Source organism: Moschus berezovskii, chromosome 13 (genome assembly GCF_049115385.1).
Source record: "Moschus berezovskii isolate FMDL1 chromosome 13, NW_MosBer_1.0, whole genome shotgun sequence".
NCBI lineage: Eukaryota > Metazoa > Chordata > Mammalia > Artiodactyla > Moschidae > Moschus > Moschus berezovskii.
This window is the reverse complement of record NC_142472.1, coordinates 50002433-50026532: the sequence shown is the minus strand read 5'-3', so window position 1 is coordinate 50026532 and position 24100 is coordinate 50002433. Positions and strand designations below refer to the sequence as shown.

The following is a 24100-nucleotide window of genomic DNA, read 5'->3' as shown; positions in this document are numbered from 1 at the left end:
ATACAGAGTATCAAGCCAGCAGTCCTTTATTGAGGACTTGTGTTTTATGAACTATAATAAAGATGAGTAAGACTGTCCTGCTCAAGAAAGGAGAGGAGCCCACATCCTTTGGGGCACAGTGTGGTACACCCCACTGCATGTCGGGACTGGGTTCCAGTGTGGAAAGCCCTTCGTCCTGGGACATGGGGCCTGGCTGGAAAGGCGGCCACTCCCTCGACCGTCATGCATGGCACATTTGTGGGGAACCTGGTACTAAACCATTTGTAGACGACCTGCTTCTGGGTCGGGGTTTCCGACGAAGCAGAGCAGCTCTCTTGCTGCAATCTATTGAAAGTCAGCCCTCGACACAAGGGTTTGTAAAAGACAGAAGAAAAAAAAAAAGAGTAAAAAGAAATCTAAATTTTTTCTTTAAAAAAAAAAAACAGAAAGAGGAGACATGCAAGTAAGTGACTATCAATCACTGTACTTTATAACAGTAAAGATCATCCTTGTACACGTACACACACCTGTAGATACAGACATACTGAAATCTATAAAATACTTAGGTAGCATAAAGGAAGATGCAATGACCTTCTCTTAGTAAAAGGGGAGTAAAAGTAAGGAAACCAAGAAAGGCAGAGCGTGAAAGGCAAAAATTAAGAAATTAATACACAGTGGAGTTCAGAAAAGGGGAAAGTGAACCAAGAACCTAACAGCAGAAGAAGACTTTATGGAGGGATCAGATGAGTTACAAATTAATAACCAGAAAAAATTCAAGTTAGAATGAAGTCTGAATTTTTACTTTTACTATCAGCTCAGCAATGTTCTCAGTAGTTTGTGTCTGAATTTACCTTCTCCCCACAACAACCCCACAGATATGCTGCTTCCGGCCCATAGGTAAGGAAACCAGGCAAAGAGAGGCTGCAAATCCAGCCCAAGCCACATGGCTACTTAGAAGAGGGAGGAAGAGAACCAGGCAGTCTTGGAGTCCATCCTCTTAACAATTGAGCTAACATCAGAGATGAATTTGGTAAGATTTGTTCACTTACCACATAGAGAGAGGCTGCAAAATTCCCTCTCCATATGCTAATAAGAACAGGATAGCTCAGGGGCACACAGGTTAACCTTTCAAATTCTACCAAAACTTGTACTTGGCCTTGAGACTTTCATCAACCCTCCTCTTATGTTGATATATCATATAACCAATATTCTTAGATTTAAACTATATTCTATTAAACTATTCTTTGTTGAAATGGATGAGATAAAATCCTATCGAAGCCATTTGTTGTTCTTTATAATGAAACGCTCAGATAGAAAAAGGGCACAAGAGGATACTCAGCTAAAGCACTGTATTACATTTCTTCCCTTAACACTAATTTCTCAAAAGATAAATGAATATGTAAATTATGTGTTCAGTTCAGTTCAGTTCAGTCGCTCAGTCGTGTCTGACTCTTTGCGACATAAATTATGTGTATCTACCCTGAAATAATTAATTATCCTTGACAACTTAAAGAATGATATTTTGACTTTCTTAGAATATTTTCTGAAACTAAACTGAGCTCTTTTATATATATATTAAATTTAGAGAATTATTTGTAGTCATTAAAAATTTAACTATATTTAAGTTTACCACTATACTTCCCTCCTTAGACATTCATAATTTAAAAACTTTATTTAACTTTAAAAATTACTATTTATTTTATCAGAAGTATATGATGATTCTAATCTTCTGATATTCTGATAAGCTACAAAGATCAGCTGAGAGTTAGCAACACTTTTAAAGAACTACTAATATAAAGTTGGGGCTTCTCTGATGGCTCAGTGGTAAAGAATCCGCCTGCCAATGCAAGATATGCAGGTTCGATCCCTTGGTCGGGAAGATCCCCTAAGAGAAGAAAATGGCAACTCACTGCAGCATTCTTGCCTGGACAGAGGAAACTTGAGGCTATAGTCCATCAGGCCTCAAAGAGTCAGACACGACTTAGCGACTAAACAACAACAGCAACAAATATAAAGCCGAATAGATAATATAGTACTTTTTGATACCAGTTATATACAGGCATTGAATGATATTAATAGAATGAGAAAATGCTCTACTACTAATAAACTAAATCACAGCTTCATTACAGAGTATAATCACATTTAGTCAACTATAAAGAAGATATTTGTAATGAAAGCCTGTACTGTAAGTACTTAGTCACTCAGTCGTGTCCGACTCTTTGTGACCCCCATGGACTGTAGCCTGCCAGGCTCCTCTGCCCATGGGGATTCTCCAGGCAAGAATACTGGATTAGGGTGCCATGCCTTCCTCCACGGGATCTTCCCAACCCAGGGATCAAACCCGGGTCTCCTGCATTGCAGGTGAATTTTACATCTGAGCCACCAGGGAAGCCTATGAATACTGGAGTGGGTAGCCTATCCCTTCTCCAAGGGATCTTCCCGACCCAGGAATCAAACCGGGGTCTCCTGCATTGCAGGCAGATTCTTTACCAGCTGAGCTAACAATGAAAGTACATAAATGTAATTTATGGCAAATTAGACACAGAATTAAGATGCATTGATTAAATTTACCAGTTATCCTCTGTGTGGCACTAGGAAATAGATGCACTGCCCTGCATCTATCTCATTCAGATGTTCAATGACATCTTCAACATCCACATGTGGATAGCAAGGGATGATATGCATACTACAAGAAACACTTAGAGAAATACTTTTCTCTAGAGACAAGGGGACAAATTAACCCATTATGGATTTTATAATTTAAAAAATTTCACCATACTCCATAATGGAGTTTTTGTGTATATTTCACTCAACAGTCAATTTTATGTCCATCGACACATGAATGGATAAAGATGTGGTACATATATACACGGAACACTACTCGGTCATAAAAAGATAATAATAATGCTATTTGCAGCAACATGGTCGGATTAGATTATCATGCTAAGTGAAGTAAGTCAGACAAAGATAAATACCTCATGACATATATAACTTATATGTGGAATCTAAAATATGACATAAATGAACTTTAGTGAAACAGAAACAGATTCACAGACCTAGAAAACAGATTTGTGACTACCAAGGAAGAGGAGGGCTGGGAGAAAGATGAAGTAGGAGTTTGAGGTTAGTAGATACAAACTATCACGTACAGAATGGATAAACAACAAGGTCCTAGTGGGAACACAGGCAATTATATTCAATATTTGATGATAAACCATAATGGAAAAGAATATGAAAAAAAGACAGCAAGTTCCAAATTACTATGACTCCAATTAAACTTGGCAAATGATATGTATTAAAAACATTTGTATTATGTATACTGTATACCATAATAATATTACTACTATGTTACCTCTGAGCAAAAAATTTAATATTTAGCTAATTTACCAAATAAAATTTAGCTCATGTTAAATAATTCCAAAAGCTTTATGCTTGCTGAAATCTGTATTATAAAAAGTCACATGAGTTGCCCAGTATTTAACTAAGATTTATATTTTAACTTGGAATAATATTTCATTACCTAGCTCCAAAACATCTGAAGGATCAAGGTGTAAATTCTTATTGCAAAATTGATTCACCTTCCTTTCCAATACTGTTGCATCTTTCACTTGTGAATACTTCCGAATGTAGAAGTGGCAAGGATGTATTACATGGCTTATAAAAACTAGCTCTGGAGAACCTGGATGAAAATTTTCAAACCACATTAATAAACCAAAAGTTAGGAAAGAATTCACAAAAACTGAATGCAGTATCTTCTAAAAGAATGTGTCCTGTAGCACTGCAAACTCTAGAATACTTCAGTTCAGTTCAGTTCAGTTCAGTTGCTCAGTCGTGTCCGACTCTCCGCGACCCCATGAATCACAGCACGCCAGGCCTCCCTGTCCATCACCAACTCCCGGAGTACACTCAAACTCATGTCCACAGAGTTGGTGATGCCATCCAGCCATCTCATTCTCTGTCGTCCCCTTCTCCTCCCGCCCCCAACCTTTCCCAGCATCAGAGTCTTTTCCAGTGAGTCAACTCGTCGCATGAGGTGGCCAAAGTATTGGAGTTTCAGCTTTAGCACCAGTCCCTCCAATGAACATCCAGGATTGATCTCCTTTAGAATGGACTGGTTGGATCTCCTTGCAGTACAAGGGACTCTCAAGAGTCTTCTCCAACACCACAGTTCAAAAGCATCGATTCTTCGGCGATCAGCTTTCTTCACAGTCCAACTCTCACATCCATACATGACCACAGGAAAAACCATTGCCTTGACTAGACGGACCTTGTTTGGCAAAGTAATGTCTCTGCTTTTTAATATACTATCTAGGTTGGTCATAACTTTCCTTCCAAGGAGCAAGCGTCTTTTAATTTCATGGCTGCAATCAGCATCTTCAGTGATTAGGCCTCATAAAAGAGTAACCCAAATCCCAAATAGTAACCAAACTGATAAATAAATTCCACTTTCACAATGATTTCTTTAGCAACCTGAACTGTGAACATTTGCAAAATATGCTAAATAAGTGGAATTGAAGTTCACGTAGGTACCTAAGTTAGTTAGGTACCAGAGTCAGAGTACATGCTATAACCCTACTGCATTACAACAAAACTTCAGAATTTATTCATAAACATAATTATAGCTCAGAACCCCAATAACAATGATGTTTCTAGTATTGCTACAAAAATCCTGTACACACTACACTAAACTGAAGGAACCAGTAATTAGCTCAGGGCTGCTTTGACTCCTAGATCTTACCAGGCTAGAGAAGTATGAAAAAATGTCTGGGAAAACGAACATAGTGAGCAGCATTTAGAGGGAGATGTGTATGTTTTGGTGGAAGTAAGGGTGGGGTAGAATAAAAAAGACAGGTAGAAACTTTTTTCATACAGTAGTAATTAAGGCAAGTGTTTTTATTGATATGAAAAGATCTCCAGAGTATAATGTTGAGGAAGGAATTAAGGGACTTTCCTGGCAGTCCAGTGGTTAAGACTCCATGCTTCCATTGCCAGGGGCACAGGTTTTATCCCCTGTCGGGGAACTAAGATCACATGGGCTGCATGGCATGGCCAAAAACAGAAAAAGAAAAAAAGAAAGAAAACAGAGAAAGGAATGGAAAGAACACAATAGTGTGTATGGCAAGCTGTTTTATGTGCAAAAACAAAAACTAAGAGTCAGAAAAATAATATATGTGTATTTGTTCAAATATGCATAAAGAAACTCTACAAAGGAGGAATAGACTAAATGGAATGGGAGTAGATTAGGGAAAAAGAGTCACAGGGTATTTAATATATTTAATTTTTAAACAATGCAGACGTTCTAATAAATCTAGTAAAAGGGACTAGGAGGAACTGAAGCAGAGATAGAAGATAAAAAACTGAACAAATAGGTCATTTTACCTATCCAATACAGATCATGAAGAATAACATCCATACTTAGGATGAGGTAAAGCAATATGTATGTGTTACTGGGGAGACAGCTGAGGGAAGTGTTATAAATTTCAGAAATGTTTTTGCCAATAACAGCCAGGACTTTTAACATTAAAAAAGAAGTTTTGGGAATTTCTTTGGCAGTCCAGTGGTTAGGACTTAAGAGCTCTCACTGCCATGGGCCTGGGTTCAATTCCTGGTGGAGAAGCTAAGATCTCACAAGCCATGCAGCACAGCAAAAAAAAAAAAAAGAAAGAAAAGTTTTAGCTATTAATAAAATTCATTTTACTCACTGTTTCACTCTCTGTAAGTTACTTATATAACTTTATACTTTATATAAATTTATATTTAACGTAATACTTTTTATATACATCAAACTCTGCTACATCAAGTTCAGAGTTGTTAAAGTACCTGTTTTTGATCCAAAAGAAACAGATGACTTTTTCTGAAGAGGCTTTTTTGGATATCTAGGTGTCTCAACAAAATAATCTGTGAAGCATGCTTCATCAAAATAGGAAATAAAGGAAACTGTGTTAGTCTTATTATGTTGATAACGGCATACTTAACACACAGTATAAGAAGCTTTACTTGAATTTGGCAAAATACTGGATGGGTTATGTATCAGCAAGCAAAGTCCTGATAGTTTTCTTAACTTACTGAGATAATCAATGATAATAATACAGTGGAAAAAACAGCTTGTCTTTTTTTTTGGATTATTCTGGGAAGTCAACCAATGGAACAGATTGGGAATGAGGGCGGGGCGGGGGGGCGGAGGGAGGAGAAAACCAAAGCTGATCTTGAAAGTGGCCCTAGAGGCAACTGACAGTGTAACTACACCCAGCAGTATCTCAGTGGATGGTGAGAACACCAACACTAGAAATCTAATCAAACAATCATGATACATTTAAACGTTACCAAATAGATGCTTCTGTATATTACCCAGGTCTCCCGCTTTACCGTCAGAGCCACCAGGAAAGCCCAATATTCATGATAGTTCATTTTTATAAAGGATTGCATCTCAGGAAAAAATTTTAGGATATTCTGTTCTTAAATTTAAGGACAAAGTCATCAGACTGCTTCTACTAACATCATTTATAGTATTTTCATCTTTATAGACGTTTGTACGTGGAATGCTAAAAAGTCAAATACATTAACTAAACCAAATATTAGAGTTTAGCTATATTATTGCATTAAAAATAAAAATTATCCTAACTTTGTAAAATGTGAAAGGAGTGGCATGGGATCAACAGCTTTACTCATAATAAGATGTAAGATAATAGACATAGGTTTGTTAAGGTCAGGGACAAACAGGTATTAATTTTGTTTCCAATTCCAGACATGATTTATTGTTTCCCTGTTTTTGTATTTTTACTCACTTTCCAGGTTTTCTTCAATAATTTCTTCAATGATCACATCAGGGCTAGATCCCACCTGAGGTAGAGCAGCAATGGTTTTAGGGAGTGTTGCTGCAACAACCTCTTTCTGTGGCTGGAAGTCAGCTTCCAAATGCATGTCATTGGTTTCCCATTGTGAAGAAGTCAGTGGGGCTTCATTAGTTAGGATAGAAATGTCAACCTTTTTCTTTTCTAGTGATAGGTATGTACCACCATAAGAAAATTCCTTTTTACAATTGTATTTCTTTTGACCATTCTTTTCCATTTCACTTTCTTGAGGATCACATCTGTTTAAAAATACAGAGGCTACTTTAAATCATAATTTTTAAGATCTACTTTAAAACTATTTCCTTTCCACATGACAGTACTGTGACACATACAAAGAGTTAAAGTTGTACAGGTGTCCCACTGGTATTTTTAAAAACAGCAACACTGAAGTAATTTAAAATCTATAAAATCCGGTAATTTCTACTTAGGGTTGTGTAACTATCACTATAACTTCATTTTACAACATCCCCATTATCCCAAAAGAAACTTCTGCTCATTCCCAAGGAAGTCCACAAGCTTTAAAAGGTCAACAACAGAAAATCAATGAGAAGTTGAAGAAAGAACTTACCACAGTCATGTCACAACTATCTGATCCTAAAAGAACAGTGGATATGGTTTTCAATTTTAATTGTTCAAACTTTGATTTGGCTTTGGTGTTTGATTTTAAATTATGCTAAGATTATTTCTCTCAATTCACTAGCTTAAAAATAAAGTGTAAGAAGCACTGAGAGGTACAATCCTGAGACAATTTCTAGAAACCTACATTGAGGGTTAAAACGATGATTAGCTGAATCCTTTGGGTATGATTATTCAACAGCCAATAACCTGCAGCTGATTATTCACTTCACTCCATATTTTTCTATCTTTACAAATCCACACATATAAAAGCTATCAAATCTACAAGTATTGAAATTATATCAAAGAAATGAGATTGAGTCTCAGAAGCCTTTATTCTAGTTAACCCATGAAAGTTTTAGCTTCGTCACAGATCACCATATAAGAAGCCAAATGAAATCAGAAATAAGAACCTACAAAGCCAACTGAATTCAACAGACCTATTTTATCTGTCTCTTAATACATATTGACTAAAGGTCCTAACATCTCCTAAGTATACATATACATATGTATACACAACTTCGTAATCTAAAACATTTCTTTTTATACAACTCTTATCTGACCTTACTGAGACATTTAACATTGTCAACCAACTCCTGCCTTACAAACCTCTCCTCCTTTGACTTCTAGAGTATCACTCTCTCCTGCTCCCTCTTCGTTTCCTTTGGTTTGCAAGTTACTCTTTCCCTGTCTTGAAATTTAATATTTTTCTAGGGTGCTGTCCTTGATCCACTTCAATATGTTTTCACTATGCAAATCCATTCTTTAATTACCACCTGTCATCAGTAGAGGCAGGCTACAGTGATACTTTCCCTAAAATCTAGGGAGAAATTTAAAAGACTTCTGAGTTAAACTTAAAACCACGGCAAGATCAGTACAGATGCTTAAAGATAATAACTTCTGGTATTAAAAATGTTTGACAGTAACCATATTCCAGTTATGAAAAAATCTAGAAGAATGTACTGACTGGAAAGGATGATCATCCATGAAAGTGCAGAAAGTCAAATTACAGAGGCATACAGGGGCCAGGGCTCCATGTGTGGGCAAGATGACTCGAGCCACAGGCCTGGTATTTTAGGCCTCTGGCGAGGTCTTCCCTATGGGGTCAAGGAACACAGCAGGCTGACTAGTACCAACACTCTTCACAGCTATTTGATATATCTTATTCCCTTTATTCCAAAAACACCATGAAGCAACTTCTGATGATTTGGCTTTCTGTGTCTGTTTGGATATTGGAAAAGAATGCCAACATAAGTACTCTATTAATAGTCCCTGTGAGAATACTATCTGCCCCTTAAGTTAATAAACTGGCATTCGGATCATGTGTTAGTTTTATGAACTTGGCTTACATGAGTTTACCTGGTTTAGAGTAGATCTGCTCATGTCTGTTTTTGAGCGTATAATGCTGTGGGCCAGGCTTTCATTAGTTCCCCAAAGTAATGAATGTGATGCTTCTTGAGGGATGATTTCCCAAGAAGCCATACCACCTTCAAATAAATAAACTTATTTTCTTTTGGGGGTTTCTAAACCATTTATATTCTGACTACTCCTAAACCAAGAATCAAATCCTGTAACTTCCCTCCAGAGGTTTCTCCCCAGATACCGAGTAAACAACAGGAACTCAGCATATCCCACTATCTTCCCCTCCCAGCTTTTCTTTGTATATTTCCAATCTTGGTTAGTAACACCACAACTCATCACCTAAGTCACCAAAGATACACCTATAAATCATTGGAATGCTTCCCTTTTCCTCATTCCTCACACTGAAACGATTATTAAGTTTCACCACTTTTCCCTATTTAGCATTTGCCATTACCTATTCCTTTCCAGTGCTACTACCTACATTTGGTTTCTCATCATTTGTTAGGCCATATAATATATATATATAATATATAATATTATATGCTAGGTTATATAATAACCTAAGCCATCCTTCAGGCTCCAGCCTCATATTCTTCCAAAAAATTCTCTATGGTAACTAGAGTTACCTTTTACAAATGTAACCTAATTACTTTTACTTTCATTCTGAAAATCTTTTAATGGCTATTATTTATACCTGTGCTATCCTTCTGCGATAATGAAAACATGCTGCACTGTCCAATATGATAGTCACTAAGCAAATATAGTTACTGATCACTTGAAGTGTCGCTAGTGCAACCAAATAACTAAAATATTCATTTTATTTAGTTTTAATTTATGTTTAAATTAAAATAACCACACATGGTTAGCAGCTACCATAGTGGGTAGCACAGGTCTAGGAAATAAAGTTCAAACACCACCAGAGCATACCAAGTTTTTAGGATTCAGCCTCTATGTAGCCTCTATCAAACAAAATTCTATATGCAGGTTCCTAAACACAGTATACTATCTCACTGCCCATAAATTTCTTTCTGATAAGATGCTGCCTCCCTACTGTTCTCCCTTTCAACTGCTACTCATTTTTCATGAATGGGGGAAAATCAAATCTGCTCTTTCCAAGTCCCCTGGTACCCTGCAAAGAACTGATCATTCCCTTCTTTTGCATCTCCATTAGACTGAACATTTTACTATCAAAGCAATCATGTACTTTACTGTTTACATATGTCATTCTTTATTTACTGTAACTTCTCTGCATAAATCTCAATATCTAGGGTGTTATGTCTCAGTGGTAAAGAATCTGCCTGCCAATGGAGAAGATGCAGGAGATGCGGGTTCAGTTCCTGGGTCCAGAAGATCCCCTGGAGAAGGGAATGGCTACCTACTCCAGTATTCTTGTCTGGGAAATCCCATGGACAGAGGAGCCTGACAGGGCTACAGTCCATAGGGTTGCAAAGAGTCAGACATCACTGAGTAAACACTTTCACTTTTCAACACTTAGAGGCTAGCACATCAGTGTTCAACGCTGGCTGAATAAATGAATCTCAAAGATGACACATACATCATTGGATACTAATCCTTTCTAGGTCTTTTAATTCTTATTTTATGTAGTATTAATTTACAGAAACCATTTTGCCCTTAAATTATTTTTCAGCTTTTGAATCAACAACATTATACTAAAGATCAATTTTTCTGTTTGATCTAATATTTCTGTCCCTTAGGTCATATCAGACACTAATGGCATGTTGCCATTCTTATAAATACTTACCTTGTTGAATCCTCAAATTCAATCTTTCCCATACTGTTGAACATACAGATGATCTCACTGCAATTCATATTCAACCTAAAATTAAATACTTAGCATAAAAAGTGTTCTAATACAAGTTTATTACTTTCTCTAATAAAAATTGGCTAACATTAAAAACTCTGAAAGAGCATTTAAACAACTTTTTAATTCATAAATCACACTTATTTTAATTTGGTTGCTAATCTGGGAAATATTTTTGACACAAATTTTCAATTTATAATTGCTTGCTATTTTAATAAATATAGGTTCTAATACATTTTTACACTTAATTATCAGACTCTTCTGAATTATAATTACTTTTATATGAATTACAATTACTTACTTGGGAGAGTTCCTTAGTTTTAGAGAGCTGACTTGTGACAATTCACTCTCAAATGTTAACTTCAAAGTACGGATAATCTAGAATCAAAAGAGAAGTATTGCTCATATGTGCGTTTTGTTTTGTTACAAATACTGTTGAAACACAGTAAGATTTTAGAGGGAAAACTATACTCTTTAGGTATTTCACTAATGTGCTCAGGCTCTGATTTTAGGCAAGCAAAGGAAGGGATGCAAATTTCCCCTAAGAAATTTAAAATCTTTTGGAGATGTGTATTAAGATATAACAACAAAAGATAACAACTAATTAATAAATGGGATACAGCTACATGATCAGGGGAAATTCTGATCACATTGGTTGTGCACCTGCGCTGCTGTCCTCAAACAGTTCTCTTTTTCTGCCCCCATCTTCCTAATGTGGTTAACTAGGGCAAAGACCAAATTTTACTTTTTTTCACCTCCTAAGTTTGAGTGAACTCCGGGAGTTGTGATGGACAGGGAGGCCTGGTGTGCTGTGATTCATGGGGTCGCAAAGAGTCAGACACGACTGAGCGACTGAACTGAACTGAATGTTTCATGTGTAATACACAGGAACAGACTCCTACTGTTCTTGTAACTACAGATAGATAGAGGCCTGGTCAAGAAAGACGGTGCAAAAACGTTAAAAGTTCAAGACTTTGGAAGCAGGTAAATCAAGAGCTTCTATTTTACACCTCAGTACAGTCCAAACATCTGATTATCTACGGGGAATGAGGTCCTGAAGATTCCAAGACAATAGAATAGGATCTATAACTCAAGGGAACAAGACAGAAATTAACAAAGAGGACTGATGGTAACCCTTTCCCGGCAAACAATCTTGCAAGAAACGTGTTTCTATTTCTGCCCAACTTGCAGCACAAGAAACACGTTTCTATTTCTGCCCAACTTGAGGCACATGATTAGATGAAAGGACAGGTTGTTTCCTGACACACAGAGTCGGGGGTTGGGAGAAAAACTTAGACAGCATTTTGATAAATTTTTAAGTTAAGAGTTGATAGTCACACCTGTCTATAAAAATAGAATCCTATTTATTTTGCTACTCTTATTTGTTGTTTTTTATTCAAGTGTCCTACAAACAACTTTCGACTTAATGTCATCCTACTTGTTCTCAGATTGTGTGTTATAAAGACTTTACTGCACCATTTCCCTAAGTGGTAAATAATAATAAAAGGCCAAACAAAGTTAATAATGTTTATCTTAGAATTTAAACGCCTAAGAATTCTAAACTGATGCCAATAAAGTTAGGATGATCTGAAAAGCAAATTCTTGCAGTTAAGTCTTAAATATCATATTCCAAAGCAGTAAAGTAAGCTACCACAGAAATAATTCACATTACGAACTATTAAAATTACCTGGTTTAGGTCACAATATGCCCTTAGAGAAGGTGCAGATTTTAATTCTCTTGCTATCTTCATAGCTGCATCCAAATCATTTTTTTTCGCTTCAATGTAGGTTTTAGTCACTATTATTTTTGATAAATAATTGTCTGTATTTCTTACTAATTCTTCACACAGGCTCTTCTTCCTTCATTTAAAATTAAGTTATTTTTCAATATTTTATAAACAATTTTATGAAAGCAAATTTATCATAACTCAAAAGTATTGAAAAGGTAATTTCAGTTTCATGAACTTAAATTCTAATATGGTTAGTGAGGCATTCAACTGAACTGAAATCTATTATAGTTGAAAGCTATGTATATGTAACCAGAGAAAAAGTAACTTTTGTAGAAGAATATAGTTATGTTCCAGATACAGGTGTCACAGAACTGAAGAGGTAAGACAAACCCTAGATGAATCTACCACTTTTAAAAGTAAGAGAAATCCTGGCTATCTTGCAGTCACTTGTGCCATTACAAGGCATATCTGTATTCATTTCTCACGAGGATCTACCTGCACATTTTAAAATTTCATAGGCAGATACATATTACATGAATTTGAAATAAGACTTTAAAATAGACTTCACCAAAACAAAACTTAGATATCAGTTAACTATAATCTTCAAAGCTATCAGTTATGAAACTGAAGAGTTATTCCTTCATCACTCAAAAATTTTTGTACCTACAGTGGAATTACTTTATTATGGAAATTAAGATATTTTGTACCAAAAATTATTGCTCATTTTATTCATCTTGTAAATGAATCAAATGATTTCCTCAAAATCAAATCTGGCCTCAAAAAAGGGGAGTTTGCCACAGTGAAGAGTAATAAAAATGTGCCACAGGCTCTGCAAGGACTTCCCTGGTAACTCAGATGGTAAAGAATCTGCCTGTAATGCAGTAGGCCTGGGTTCAATTCCTGGGTCGGCAAGATACCCTGAAGAAGGGAATGGCAACCCACTCCAGTATTCTTGCCTGGAGAATTCCATGGGCAAGAAGCCTGGGGGGCTACAGTCCATAGGGTCGCAAAGAATCAGACACAACTGAATGACTAACACACACATGCTCTGCAGGTGAAGAAGTATTCCAAAAAATTTTTAGTAATTACATATAAAATTTATGAAAATCACTTATTTAGGAGATAAATGGTCATTTTGATAAGTTTCAGATGATTCTCCCCAAAATTCAGGCCCAGGGAGTGATGTTAGCAAAATGGCAGACTAGGAGACTCGAAGTCCTTGTTCTTCAATGGTGATGTCAAATGACAGCTAAGAATTGGTTACAATAACTTTCTAGAACTGGAGAATGCACAGAGATATACAGCAACCACACAAATGTGCAGTGGAAAAAAATCCACATTCTTTATCAACGGGACATTTCATTTCTTGTCCTTTCCCAGACCTTTCCTCAGTGTGGTGTAGTCCTGGTCTACAGGCAGCAGCATACTTCCTGATTCCTTCCCTCCAAACAGAGCATAGCAGACCTTATTTGCAATGTCCTACTTTGTGGCAGGGGTGCGGGAGGAGCGAGGAGGTGGCGGGGTGGTGGTGGGGAAAGGGGGCTGCCTGAAGAACTGTTTCACTTAATTTGGCACTCAGGCAGCAAGAGGCACCAAGACCACCCAAGAAGGTTGCAGAAAGGTTCCTCAAACATACAGGTAGCATTCTCCAGGTTAGGCCACATGTTAGGTCAAAACAACAAGTCTTAATACATTTTAAAAGACAATGTATACAAAGTATCCTTTCTAAACACAAAGGAATGAAACTAGAACTCAATAACAGAAGGAAACTGGAAATTTCACAAATATGTGGAAATTAAAGAACATACTCCTAAACACAAATGGATCAAAGAAAAGTAACACAAGGAGAGTATTTTGAGACAAATGAAAAATCAAAATATCAAAATGTATTGGATGCAGTTAAATTGGATCTGAGAGAGAAATAAATATATAGCTGTAAGTACATTAAAAAAGGCATCACAAACCAACAACCTAATTTTACACCTTTGCTGTTTCTCAGTCACTATGTCTGACAGTTTACGACCCCATGCATTGCAGCACAACAGGCTTCCCTGTCCTTCACTATCTCCCAGAGTTTGCTCAAAATCATTTTAATGAGTCAGTGATGCTATCTAACATCTCACCCTTTGCCACCCTCTTCTTCTTTTGCCTTCAATCTTTATGTTTACACCTTAGGAACTAGAAAATAACAAACTAAACCCAAAGCTGGCAGAAGGAAGAAATAATAAGATTAGAGAGGAAATAAGTAAATAGCTAGGCAAAAATAGAGAAAAATCAATAAAACCGAAAGACGGTTCTTTGAGATTAAAATTCACCAATTTTAGACACACTGCCTAGAAAAACAAGAAACGAATCAATTTACTAAAATTAAAAATAAAGCAGGCGTTCAGTTCAGTTCAGTTGCTTAGTCATGTCCGAGTCTTTGCTACCCCATGAACCACAGCACGCCAGGGCTCCCTGTCCATCACCAATTCCCGGAGTCCACCCAGACCCATGTCCATTGTGTCGGTGATGCCATCCAACCATCTCATCCTCTGTCGTCCCCTTCTCCTCCAGCCCTCAATCTTTCCAAGCATCAGGGTCTTTTAAATGAGTCAGCTCTTCACACCAGGTGGCCAAAGTATTGGAGTTTCAGCTTCAACATCAGTCCTTCCAATGAACACCCAGGACTGATCTCCTTTAGGATGGACTGGTTGGATCTCCTTGCAGTCCAAGGGACTCTCAAGAGTCTTCTCCAGCACCACAGTTCAAAAGTATCAATTCTTTGGCGCTCAGCTTTCTTTATAGTCCAACTCTCACATCCACACATGACTACTGGAAAAACCATAGCCTTGACTAGGTGGACCTTTGTTGGCAAAGTAATGTCTCTGCTTCTTAATATGCTGTCTAGGTTGGTCATAACTTTCCTTCCAAGGAGTAAACATCTTTTAATTTCATGGCTGCAATCAGCATCTGCAGTGATTTTGGAGCCCAGAAAAATAAAGTCTGACACTGTTTCCACTGTTTCCCCATCTATTTCCCATGAAGTGATGGGACCAGATGCCATATTCTTAGTTTTCTGAATGTTGAGCTTTAAGCCAACTTTTTCACTCTCCTCTTTCACTTTCATCAAGAGGCTCTTTAGTTTTTCTTCACTTTCTGCCTTAAGGGTGGTGTCATCTGCATATCTGAGGTTATTGATATTTCTCCTGGCAATCTTGATTCCAGCTTGTGCTTCCTCCAGCCCAGCGATTCTCATGATGTCCTCTGAATATAAGTTAAATAAGCAGGGTGACAATATACAACCTTGACATACTCCTTTTCCTATTTGGAACCAGTCTGTTGTTCCACGTACAGTTCTGACTGTTGCTTCCTGACCTGCATACAGGTTTCTCAAGAGGCAGGTCAGGTGGCCTGGTATTCCCATCTCTTTCAGAATTTTCCACAGTTTATTGTGATCCACACAGTCAAAGGCTTTGGCATAGTCAATGAAGCAGAAATATATGTTTTTCTGGAACTCGCTTGCTTTTTCGATGATCCAGCGGATGTTGGCAATTTGACCTCTGGTTCCTCTGCCTTTTCTAAAACCAGCTTGAACATCTGGAAGTTCACAGTTCACGTATTGCTGAAGTCTGGCTTGGAGAATTTTGAGCATTACTTTACTAGCGTGTGAGATGAGTGCATTGCTGAAGCCTGGCTTGGAGAATTTTGAGCATTACTTTACTAGCGTGTGAAATGAGTGCAATTGTGCAGTAGTTTCAGCATTCTTTGGCATTACCTTTTTCTGGGATTGGAATGAAAACTGACCTTTACCAGTCCTGTGGCCACTGCTGAGTTTTCTAAATTTGCTGGCATGTTGAGTGCAGCAGTTTCACAGCATCATCTTTTAGGATTTGAAATAGCTCAAGTGGAATTCCACCACCTCCACTAACTTTGTTCATAGGCATAGGATAATCAATTTCACAGAAACTAAGAAAGATTTGAAGGCAATTCTATGAATAACTGTGCCAAGAAATTGGATAACCTAGATGAATTGGACGAATTCCTACAAACACACCACCTACCAACACTGAATCATGAAGAAATAGAAAATCTGAGCAGACCAATAAAAAGTAACAAGACTGAATTAGTAATCAAAAGCTTCCTCCACAGAAAAGCCCAGACCAGATGACTTCACTGGTAAATTCTACCAAAAATTCAAAGAAATAAAACCAATTCCCCTCTAACTCTTCCAAAATATTGAAGAGCCACAGAAAACACTTTCCAACTTATTCTGAGACCAGCATCACCTTCATATCAAATCCATAAGAAAACACTACTAGAAAACTATTGATCAGTGTCTTTTATGAGTATTAAGACAAAATCTTCAACAAAATACTAGCAAATTGAATCAGCAGAACAGTGAAAGAATACATCATGCCAAGTGGGATTTATTCCTGAAATGAAGTATGAGTATCTGTTAATGTTATACAGCATATTAACAGAAAGAAGAAACCCGCACCCCCACAAGATCCTCTCAAATTTTAGAGAAAAAGGATATGACAGTCTCAACACCCTTTCAGGATAAAAATACTCCAACGAGGAATTGAGGAAAACTACACCAATGTATAAAACTTACATAAGAAAAATCCACAGCTAATATTACACTAGATGATGAAAGACTGACAGCCTTTCTTCTAAGGACAGTAGTAAGAAAAGGGTGTGAGAGTTTACCACTGCTAATTTAGTATACTATTTTAAGTTCTAGTCAGAATAATTAGTCAAAAAAAAGACATAAAAGCCACCCAAATTGACAAAAAGTAAGAAAGTGATGTCTTTTTGCAGATGACATGATATTACAGGTAAGAAAGAAAGAGAAGAAAGTGAAGTCGCTCAGTTGTGTCCGACTCTTTGCGACCCCATGGACTATAGCCTACCAGGCTCCTCTGTCCATGGGATTTTCCAGGCAAGAATACTAGAGTGGGTTGCCACTTCCTTCTCCAGGAGATCTTCCTGACTCAGAGATTGAACCCAGGTCTTCCGCATTGTAGGCAGACACTTTACAGTCTGAGCCACCAGGGAAGTCTTATAGGTAAAGATGTCACAAAAATAGTAGTAGGGCTAATAAATAAATTCAGCAAAGATACAGGATACAAAATGAACACACAAAAAATCAGATACATTTCTACATACTAACAATGACAGTCCGAAAAGGAAATTGAGAAAACAGACTGTACTCAGGAATAAACATAACTGAGACTGCAACAGATTTGTACACTTGCTGTATACTACATAACATAGCTGAAATTAATGAAGCCAAAATAAATGGAAAGATCTCTTATAATCATGAATTGGAAGACTTAATATTTGTTAAGATGTCAATACCCAAAGCAATTTACAATTCAAAGCCATCCATATCAAAATTCCAATGATGCTTCATGTATAATAGAAAAACCCATCCTAAAAGTCACAGGAGATCTCAAGGGACCCCAAACTTCCAAAACAATCTTGAGAAAGAACAAAGTTGGAGCGCTTACACATCCTGATTTCAAAATTTGCTACAAAGCCACAGTAATTAAAACACTGTCCTACTGCCACAAGAACAGAAAGATGGACCAATAGAAGAGAATAGAGAGCCCCAAAATAAATCTTCACAAACATGGTCACTGAGTTTTGACAGGAGTCCCAAGACCATTCAATGGGGAAAAGACCCATCTTTCCAACAAATGGTGCTGGGAAAACCGTATATCCATATGGTAAAGAATGAAGTTGGACCCTTCCTTTACACTATATACAAAAAATTAGCTTAAAATGCCTCAAAGACCTATATGCAAAAACTAAAAATGTAAAACTCTTCGAAGAAAACACAGTTGCAGAGTTTCATGAGTGAAGATTTGGCAACAATTTCTTGGCTATGACACCAAAACACAGGCAACAAAAGAAAAAACAGATAAATTGGATTTCACAAATTCAAAAACATTTTTGGATCAAACAATGCTATCAAGAGAGTGAAAAGGAGGGATTTGCCTGGTGGTCCAATGGCTAAGACTCCCAGTGCAGGAGACCTGGGTTCAACCTCTGGTTGGGGAACTAGATCCCACATGCCACAACTAAGACCTGGCACAGCTAAATAAATTAGTTCAACAACAACAACAGACAACCTACGGACTGGAAGAAAATATTTGCAAACTACGTGACCAACAAAGGCTTAATTTCTAAAACATTACAAACAGCTTATACAGCTCAATAAAAAATAAAAAAATGGGCAAAAGACCTAAACTGACATTTCTCCAAAGAAGACCATTACACAGATGGTCAACAGGCACATGAAAAGATATCCAACATCACAAATAATTAGAAAAATGGAAATCAAAACTACAATGAGGTATCCCACTTCCCACAAACCAGAATGGTCATCATCAAAAAGTATACAAATAAATGCTAGACAGTATGTGGAGAAAAGAGAGCCCTCCTATAATGTCAGTGGGAATGGAAACTTGGTGCATTCACTATGGAGAACAGTATGGAAGTTCTATAAAAAACTAAAAACAGTAACCATACGATACAGCAATACCACTCCTGGGCACGTAACCAGAAAAGATGAAAACCCTAAAACTCAATACGTGCACTTCAATGTTCAAAATACTCAAAGTAGCAATACTTACATTAGCCAAGAGAAGGAAATAACTTAAATGGATAAAAAAGATGTGATATATGTACATGACGGAATATGACTCAGCCATAAAAAAGTATGAATCAATGCCATTTGCAGCAACATGGATAGACCTAGAGAATATTATACTTACTAAAGTCAGACAAAGACAGACAAGTATCATATACCACTTTTATATGGAATATAAATGAACTTATTTACAAGTCAGAAACAGACCCACACACATTTAAGGGTAGAAGGGACAAATTAAGCATTTCGGATTAACAGATACACACTGCTGCTGCTGCTGCTGCGTCACTTCAGTCGTGTCCGATTCTGTGTGACCCCATAGACGGAAGCCCACCAGGGTCCCCCATCCCTGGGATTCTCCAGGCAAGAACACTGGAGTGGGTTGCCATTTCCTTCTCCAATGTGTGAAAGTGAAAAGTGAAAGTGAAGTCGCTCAGTCGTGTCCGACCCTTAGCGACCCCACGGACTGCAGCCTACCAGGCTCCTCCATCCATGGGATTTTCTAGGCAAAAGTACTGGAGTGGCTTGTCATTGCCTTCTCCGCAGATACACACTACTATATATAAAATAGATAAAAAATAAGGACATACTGTACAGCACAGGAAATTACATGCAATATCTTGTATCTGTATACCTGAAACTAATACTGTAATTCAAATGTAATTCAAATTCAAAATAATACTGTATTTCAATAAAAAAACTTTAAAACCACAAACAAAAGGCAAGCCACAGGAAGAAGAGAAAATATCGGAAAACGATACATCTCATAAAGGATTGATATAAGGTATAAAGAACTCCTACCCCATCAATAACAAAATAAACAATCCAAAAATGGGCAAAGGACTGGAATACATATTTCTCCAGAGAAAATACATAAATGGTCAACTAATTAGCACATGAAAAGATGTGCTCCACAATAGTAGCTATCATGGAAATGTAAATCAAATCCAAAATGAGATACCACTTCACATCCTCAAAATGGCTCTTCTTTTCAAAAAAGAAAATAAAATGTTGGTGAGGATGTGGAGAAACTGGAACCTTTGAGCACTGCTGGTGGAAAAGTAACACGTGCAGCCATCATAGAACACAATTTGGTAGTCCTTAGAAAGTTAAACATAAAATTATTGTATGCCACTAAACTACACATTTTTTAATTTCAATTTTATTGGACTACAGTTGATTTTCAATGTTATATTAATATTAGTTTAATATTATTAACTAATATTAATATTAGTTTCAGGTATATAGCAAAGTGATTCAGTTATACATATAATCTTTTTTTTAGATTCTTTTTTCATATAGGTTATCTCAGAATACTGAATACAGTTCTCTGTGCTATACAAAAGTTTCTTATTTATCTTATATATAATAGTGTATGTTCATCTAAGGTTCTGATTCATCCCTCCCCTCACCACTAAACTGTACACTCTTAAACAGTTAAAAAGGTAAACTTTATGATGTATATTTACCACTATTAAAAACATTTAAAATGCATGTACATGACTTATCACCTTTAAACTCCAATACTTTGGCCACCTGATGCGAAGAACTGACTCACTGGAAAAGACCCGATGCTGGGAAAGATTGAAGGCAGGAGGAGAAAAGGACAACAGAAGATGAGATGGCTGGATGGCATCACTGACTCGATGGACATGAGCTTCAGCAAGCTCCGGGAGTTGGTGATGGACATGGAGGCCTGGGGTCGCAAAGAGTCGGACACGACTGAGAGACTGAACTGAACTGCTTTAAGAAAGAAATTATTTAACAGCTTTGGGACCAGAAGGCAAATAGCCTAAATAAATAAATAAATATTTTTTCTTCATTTTGAAGCTGTAAACATCAGCCTGTAAGGGAACCACCCATTACCTTCTAAACTTGTTTAAAATCTACTAATTTTTTTCAATCTATGCAGAGAAATAAAATGACAAGTTGATGTTAAAAGCTTCAGCTGCACTGAGTTTATATTTTTAACTTATTACCTGGAATCAAGAGAAGAGAAAAGCTGATCAAACTGCTTTTCCAGAACTTCTGTAAGACAGACTGTCTCCTCTTTTGTTTGACTGTGTTTGTGTTCAAGCATCTGGGAAAAAAGATAATACAAAGATCTAATTTGGTATTTTTATTTTGTGGGAATTGTGTTATTCAACATCATTTTGAAAAGTAAAAGGTACTTTTTGGACTCTTCAAAATAACAACAGAAGAGATCAGATGACAGAAATGGGAAAAATGACATAGTTAAACTTTAAATATGTGTTCTTGTCAGCAAGATCACATCTTTGTTAGTACTTTATACTGATAAAATTGGCAAAAAGGACTAGAAAACCCACTAAGTTTTCTGAACTTCTCATCACTTTTACTCAGTACAGGAAATGGATCATTTTGGATAGCTAAGTTTCTCTCTGGCAGGATTCCTTAAATTTGTAAAAACTTAAAATATAACATTAGGGGCTTCACTGGTGCTCCAGTGGTTAAGATTCTGCACTCCCAATGCATGGGGGCACGGGTTCGATCCCTGGTCAGGGGACTAAGATCCTACATGCCACACACTAAGGACAAAAAAAACCCCACCTATATATATATATATATGTACACACACATATTTTAATTACAATGTTAACTATTCCACAAATTTCCTTGTATTTTAAACAAAGACTCATCGCTTGAGATCTGTGACTTTTTCTTTTAATCTTTCCTTTTTGAAATGGTGATGTCTATCCTATGACTGCTCAACAAATGCATTAATATTTTAGAAGGAGATAATTTACTAGTTTCACACATTCACAGCTGGAGAGGAATTTTGCCCCAGCATGAGTCATACCCTGAATCTCACCCATACCTGATTTAGAAGATACTTAGATGAGATTGTGGACTCAGATTTGATGCCAAAATTGGTTAAAAATTTGGGGGATATGAGATGCAGTAAATGTATTCTGCAAATGAATGTGCTGAACTCTTAAATTCTATGTTAGCTACAATCTTTTGAATGCCTTGGTGGTGAATTTGCTGTTGGGAGGTGCAAGGAGCTTGTTCTCTGTCAATAAATGAGGGAAGTCTCTCTCTTGGGTTGATGGGCCAAGAAAGAAAAGAACCTAAAACTCTGTGTAACAGTATACAGCCAAATAATGAGCAGTAGAAGTATAGTGATCTGCAATGCTTCCAAGACAAAAAATTCAACTCACAGCAAACAGAAATTGTAACTCCTTAACAGAGCTTCAATTTCAGCAGGCTGCCAACACAAATGGTATGAAACTAATTCTAGGAGGCCGTGAGTTTTCCATTCTTTTGTATGTTTCTCTCTCACTGGATTATCATATGTAAGCTCTACCTATTATGCTAAGCTCTACCTTCAGTGATATATGTTAAAAGGGAACATGTCTTAATTTAGGATAGAATGTAATCATCCAGAAAGCTTACTTTTACAGCAATACTTAATTGTTCAAAATTTTGGCCTGCTATCTTCAATGCTTCATCAATCTCTTCCACAGTTTTACTTTCCTAAGAAGGGGGAGAGGAACCACATACAAATACAAAATATAAAAAAACAGATGCTTAGACAGACTGTAACAGTTGTAAAAACATCAAGTTACCATTTTGTTTACAAAAGCAACCTAGAGCCATTACAGCAATCTGAAAACATGCAACAATGAACATTTTAGAGTTTTGCTGATAGTATTCCAGATTTTTTTTTTTTAGGTATCTTTCTGAAAAAATGGGATTATGTCCAATAGCCATTTTGCAACTCAAAACTACCTGAAAAAAATTATCATGATCATAAATAATACATGTAAACAGTAACAATTTTTAAGAAAATGAAGATTATAATCAGGCTATGTTAAGATTTAAACACTGGGGACCTCCCTGCTGGTCCAGTGGTTGGGAGTCCATGTTACCAATGCAGGGGGTATGGGTTTGGTCCCTGGTTGGGGAACTAAGATCCCACATGCTGGGTGGCATGACCAGAAAAGAAAAAAAAAAAACAAAACACTAAAATTAACGTACAGAAATTCCTTGATAAACACAAAAGGAAATTCTTATGGGGGAGAAAAAAGATTTAAACATGGAAGACAGTGCTCTCTCCTCTCTCAGCCCACCAATAATCTCCTTAACAAAACAACTTAATATTCCACTCAACAGCACTTTGGAGTTTTGTTTTGTTTCTAACCTTCAATTAAAAGAATATATTAAAGTTATCAAAAGCCATAACTGATAAAATTCAATCTTTCAACAAGAATTACATCATCATCAGTAAGTGCCACTAGGTCTTTTAGTTGCCATTAAAATAACTGGAAAAATCATGCTTAGAATTTGGAAACTTGTATCTTATACAAGTCTCATAAAATGTGAATTCAATAACTAGGTTCAAAGGGAATATAGGTAAATATCAAGAGCATTAACAGCTGATCAAAGGTAGAATGTGTTGACTTGGGAAGAAAACAAGTTTTGAGGCACAGTTTATTTTTATTTTTTAAATTTATTTTATTGGAGGCAGATTACCTTACATTAATGTATTGGTTGGTTTTGCCATACATTGACATGAATCCGCCCCGGGTGTACATGTGTTCCCTTTCTTGAACCCCCCTCCCACCTCCCTCTTCCCCATATCCTCCCTCCAGGTCATCCCCGTGCACCAGCCCCAAGCATCCTGTATCATGCGTCGAACCTGGACTGGTCATTTATGATAAAATACATGCTACAATGTGAGGCACAGTTTAGAATAAAATAAGAGACTGAAGCAAGGAGTGCAGGTTTACCTTTAGACTTCCCCAAAGAATCTGAATTATAGGACCCTTGAGAGCACAGAAAAGTCAAGCTACTAGAGAAAAGTAAAAATGTTTGGCCTCATCTCACTTCATGAATTACATTTTTCATACCTCTATTATAGTTGATGGGTTCAAAACAGTCCTGGGTGTGGAGGCTGAATGTTCTAAACCAACAGTTTGTTGATGAGCAGTCTTTTCAAAGTCCTGAGAACAATTCCTCATCCTGGAAAATTTCAAGTACATTATTTTAAGTATCAATATTAATATAATGGTTTTAATCTTCTGTTTTGATTTTTACCCTCTATTAAAAATAATTCTTATGATGACTTATAAGGACATTT

General features: G+C 36.7%; 1 protein-coding gene across 1 annotated transcript in view; it reads right to left on the bottom strand.

The window, feature by feature from the left end:
- RNF17 (ring finger protein 17) overlaps positions 1–24100 on the bottom strand; it is a 120759-nt gene that overhangs the window by 78062 nt on the left and 18597 nt on the right. The window contains exons 4-12 of the mRNA XM_055426845.2: positions 23871–23982; positions 22414–22494; positions 20979–21079; positions 12318–12489; positions 10931–11007; positions 10570–10644; positions 6765–7069; positions 5800–5889; positions 3500–3658 (exon numbers count right to left, since the gene is read on the bottom strand). Of these exons, the coding sequence (XP_055282820.1) occupies positions 3500–3658; positions 5800–5889; positions 6765–7069; positions 10570–10644; positions 10931–11007; positions 12318–12489; positions 20979–21079; positions 22414–22494; positions 23871–23982 (1172 nt within the window). The remainder of the gene's footprint in view (positions 1–3499; positions 3659–5799; positions 5890–6764; positions 7070–10569; positions 10645–10930; positions 11008–12317; positions 12490–20978; positions 21080–22413; positions 22495–23870; positions 23983–24100) is intronic.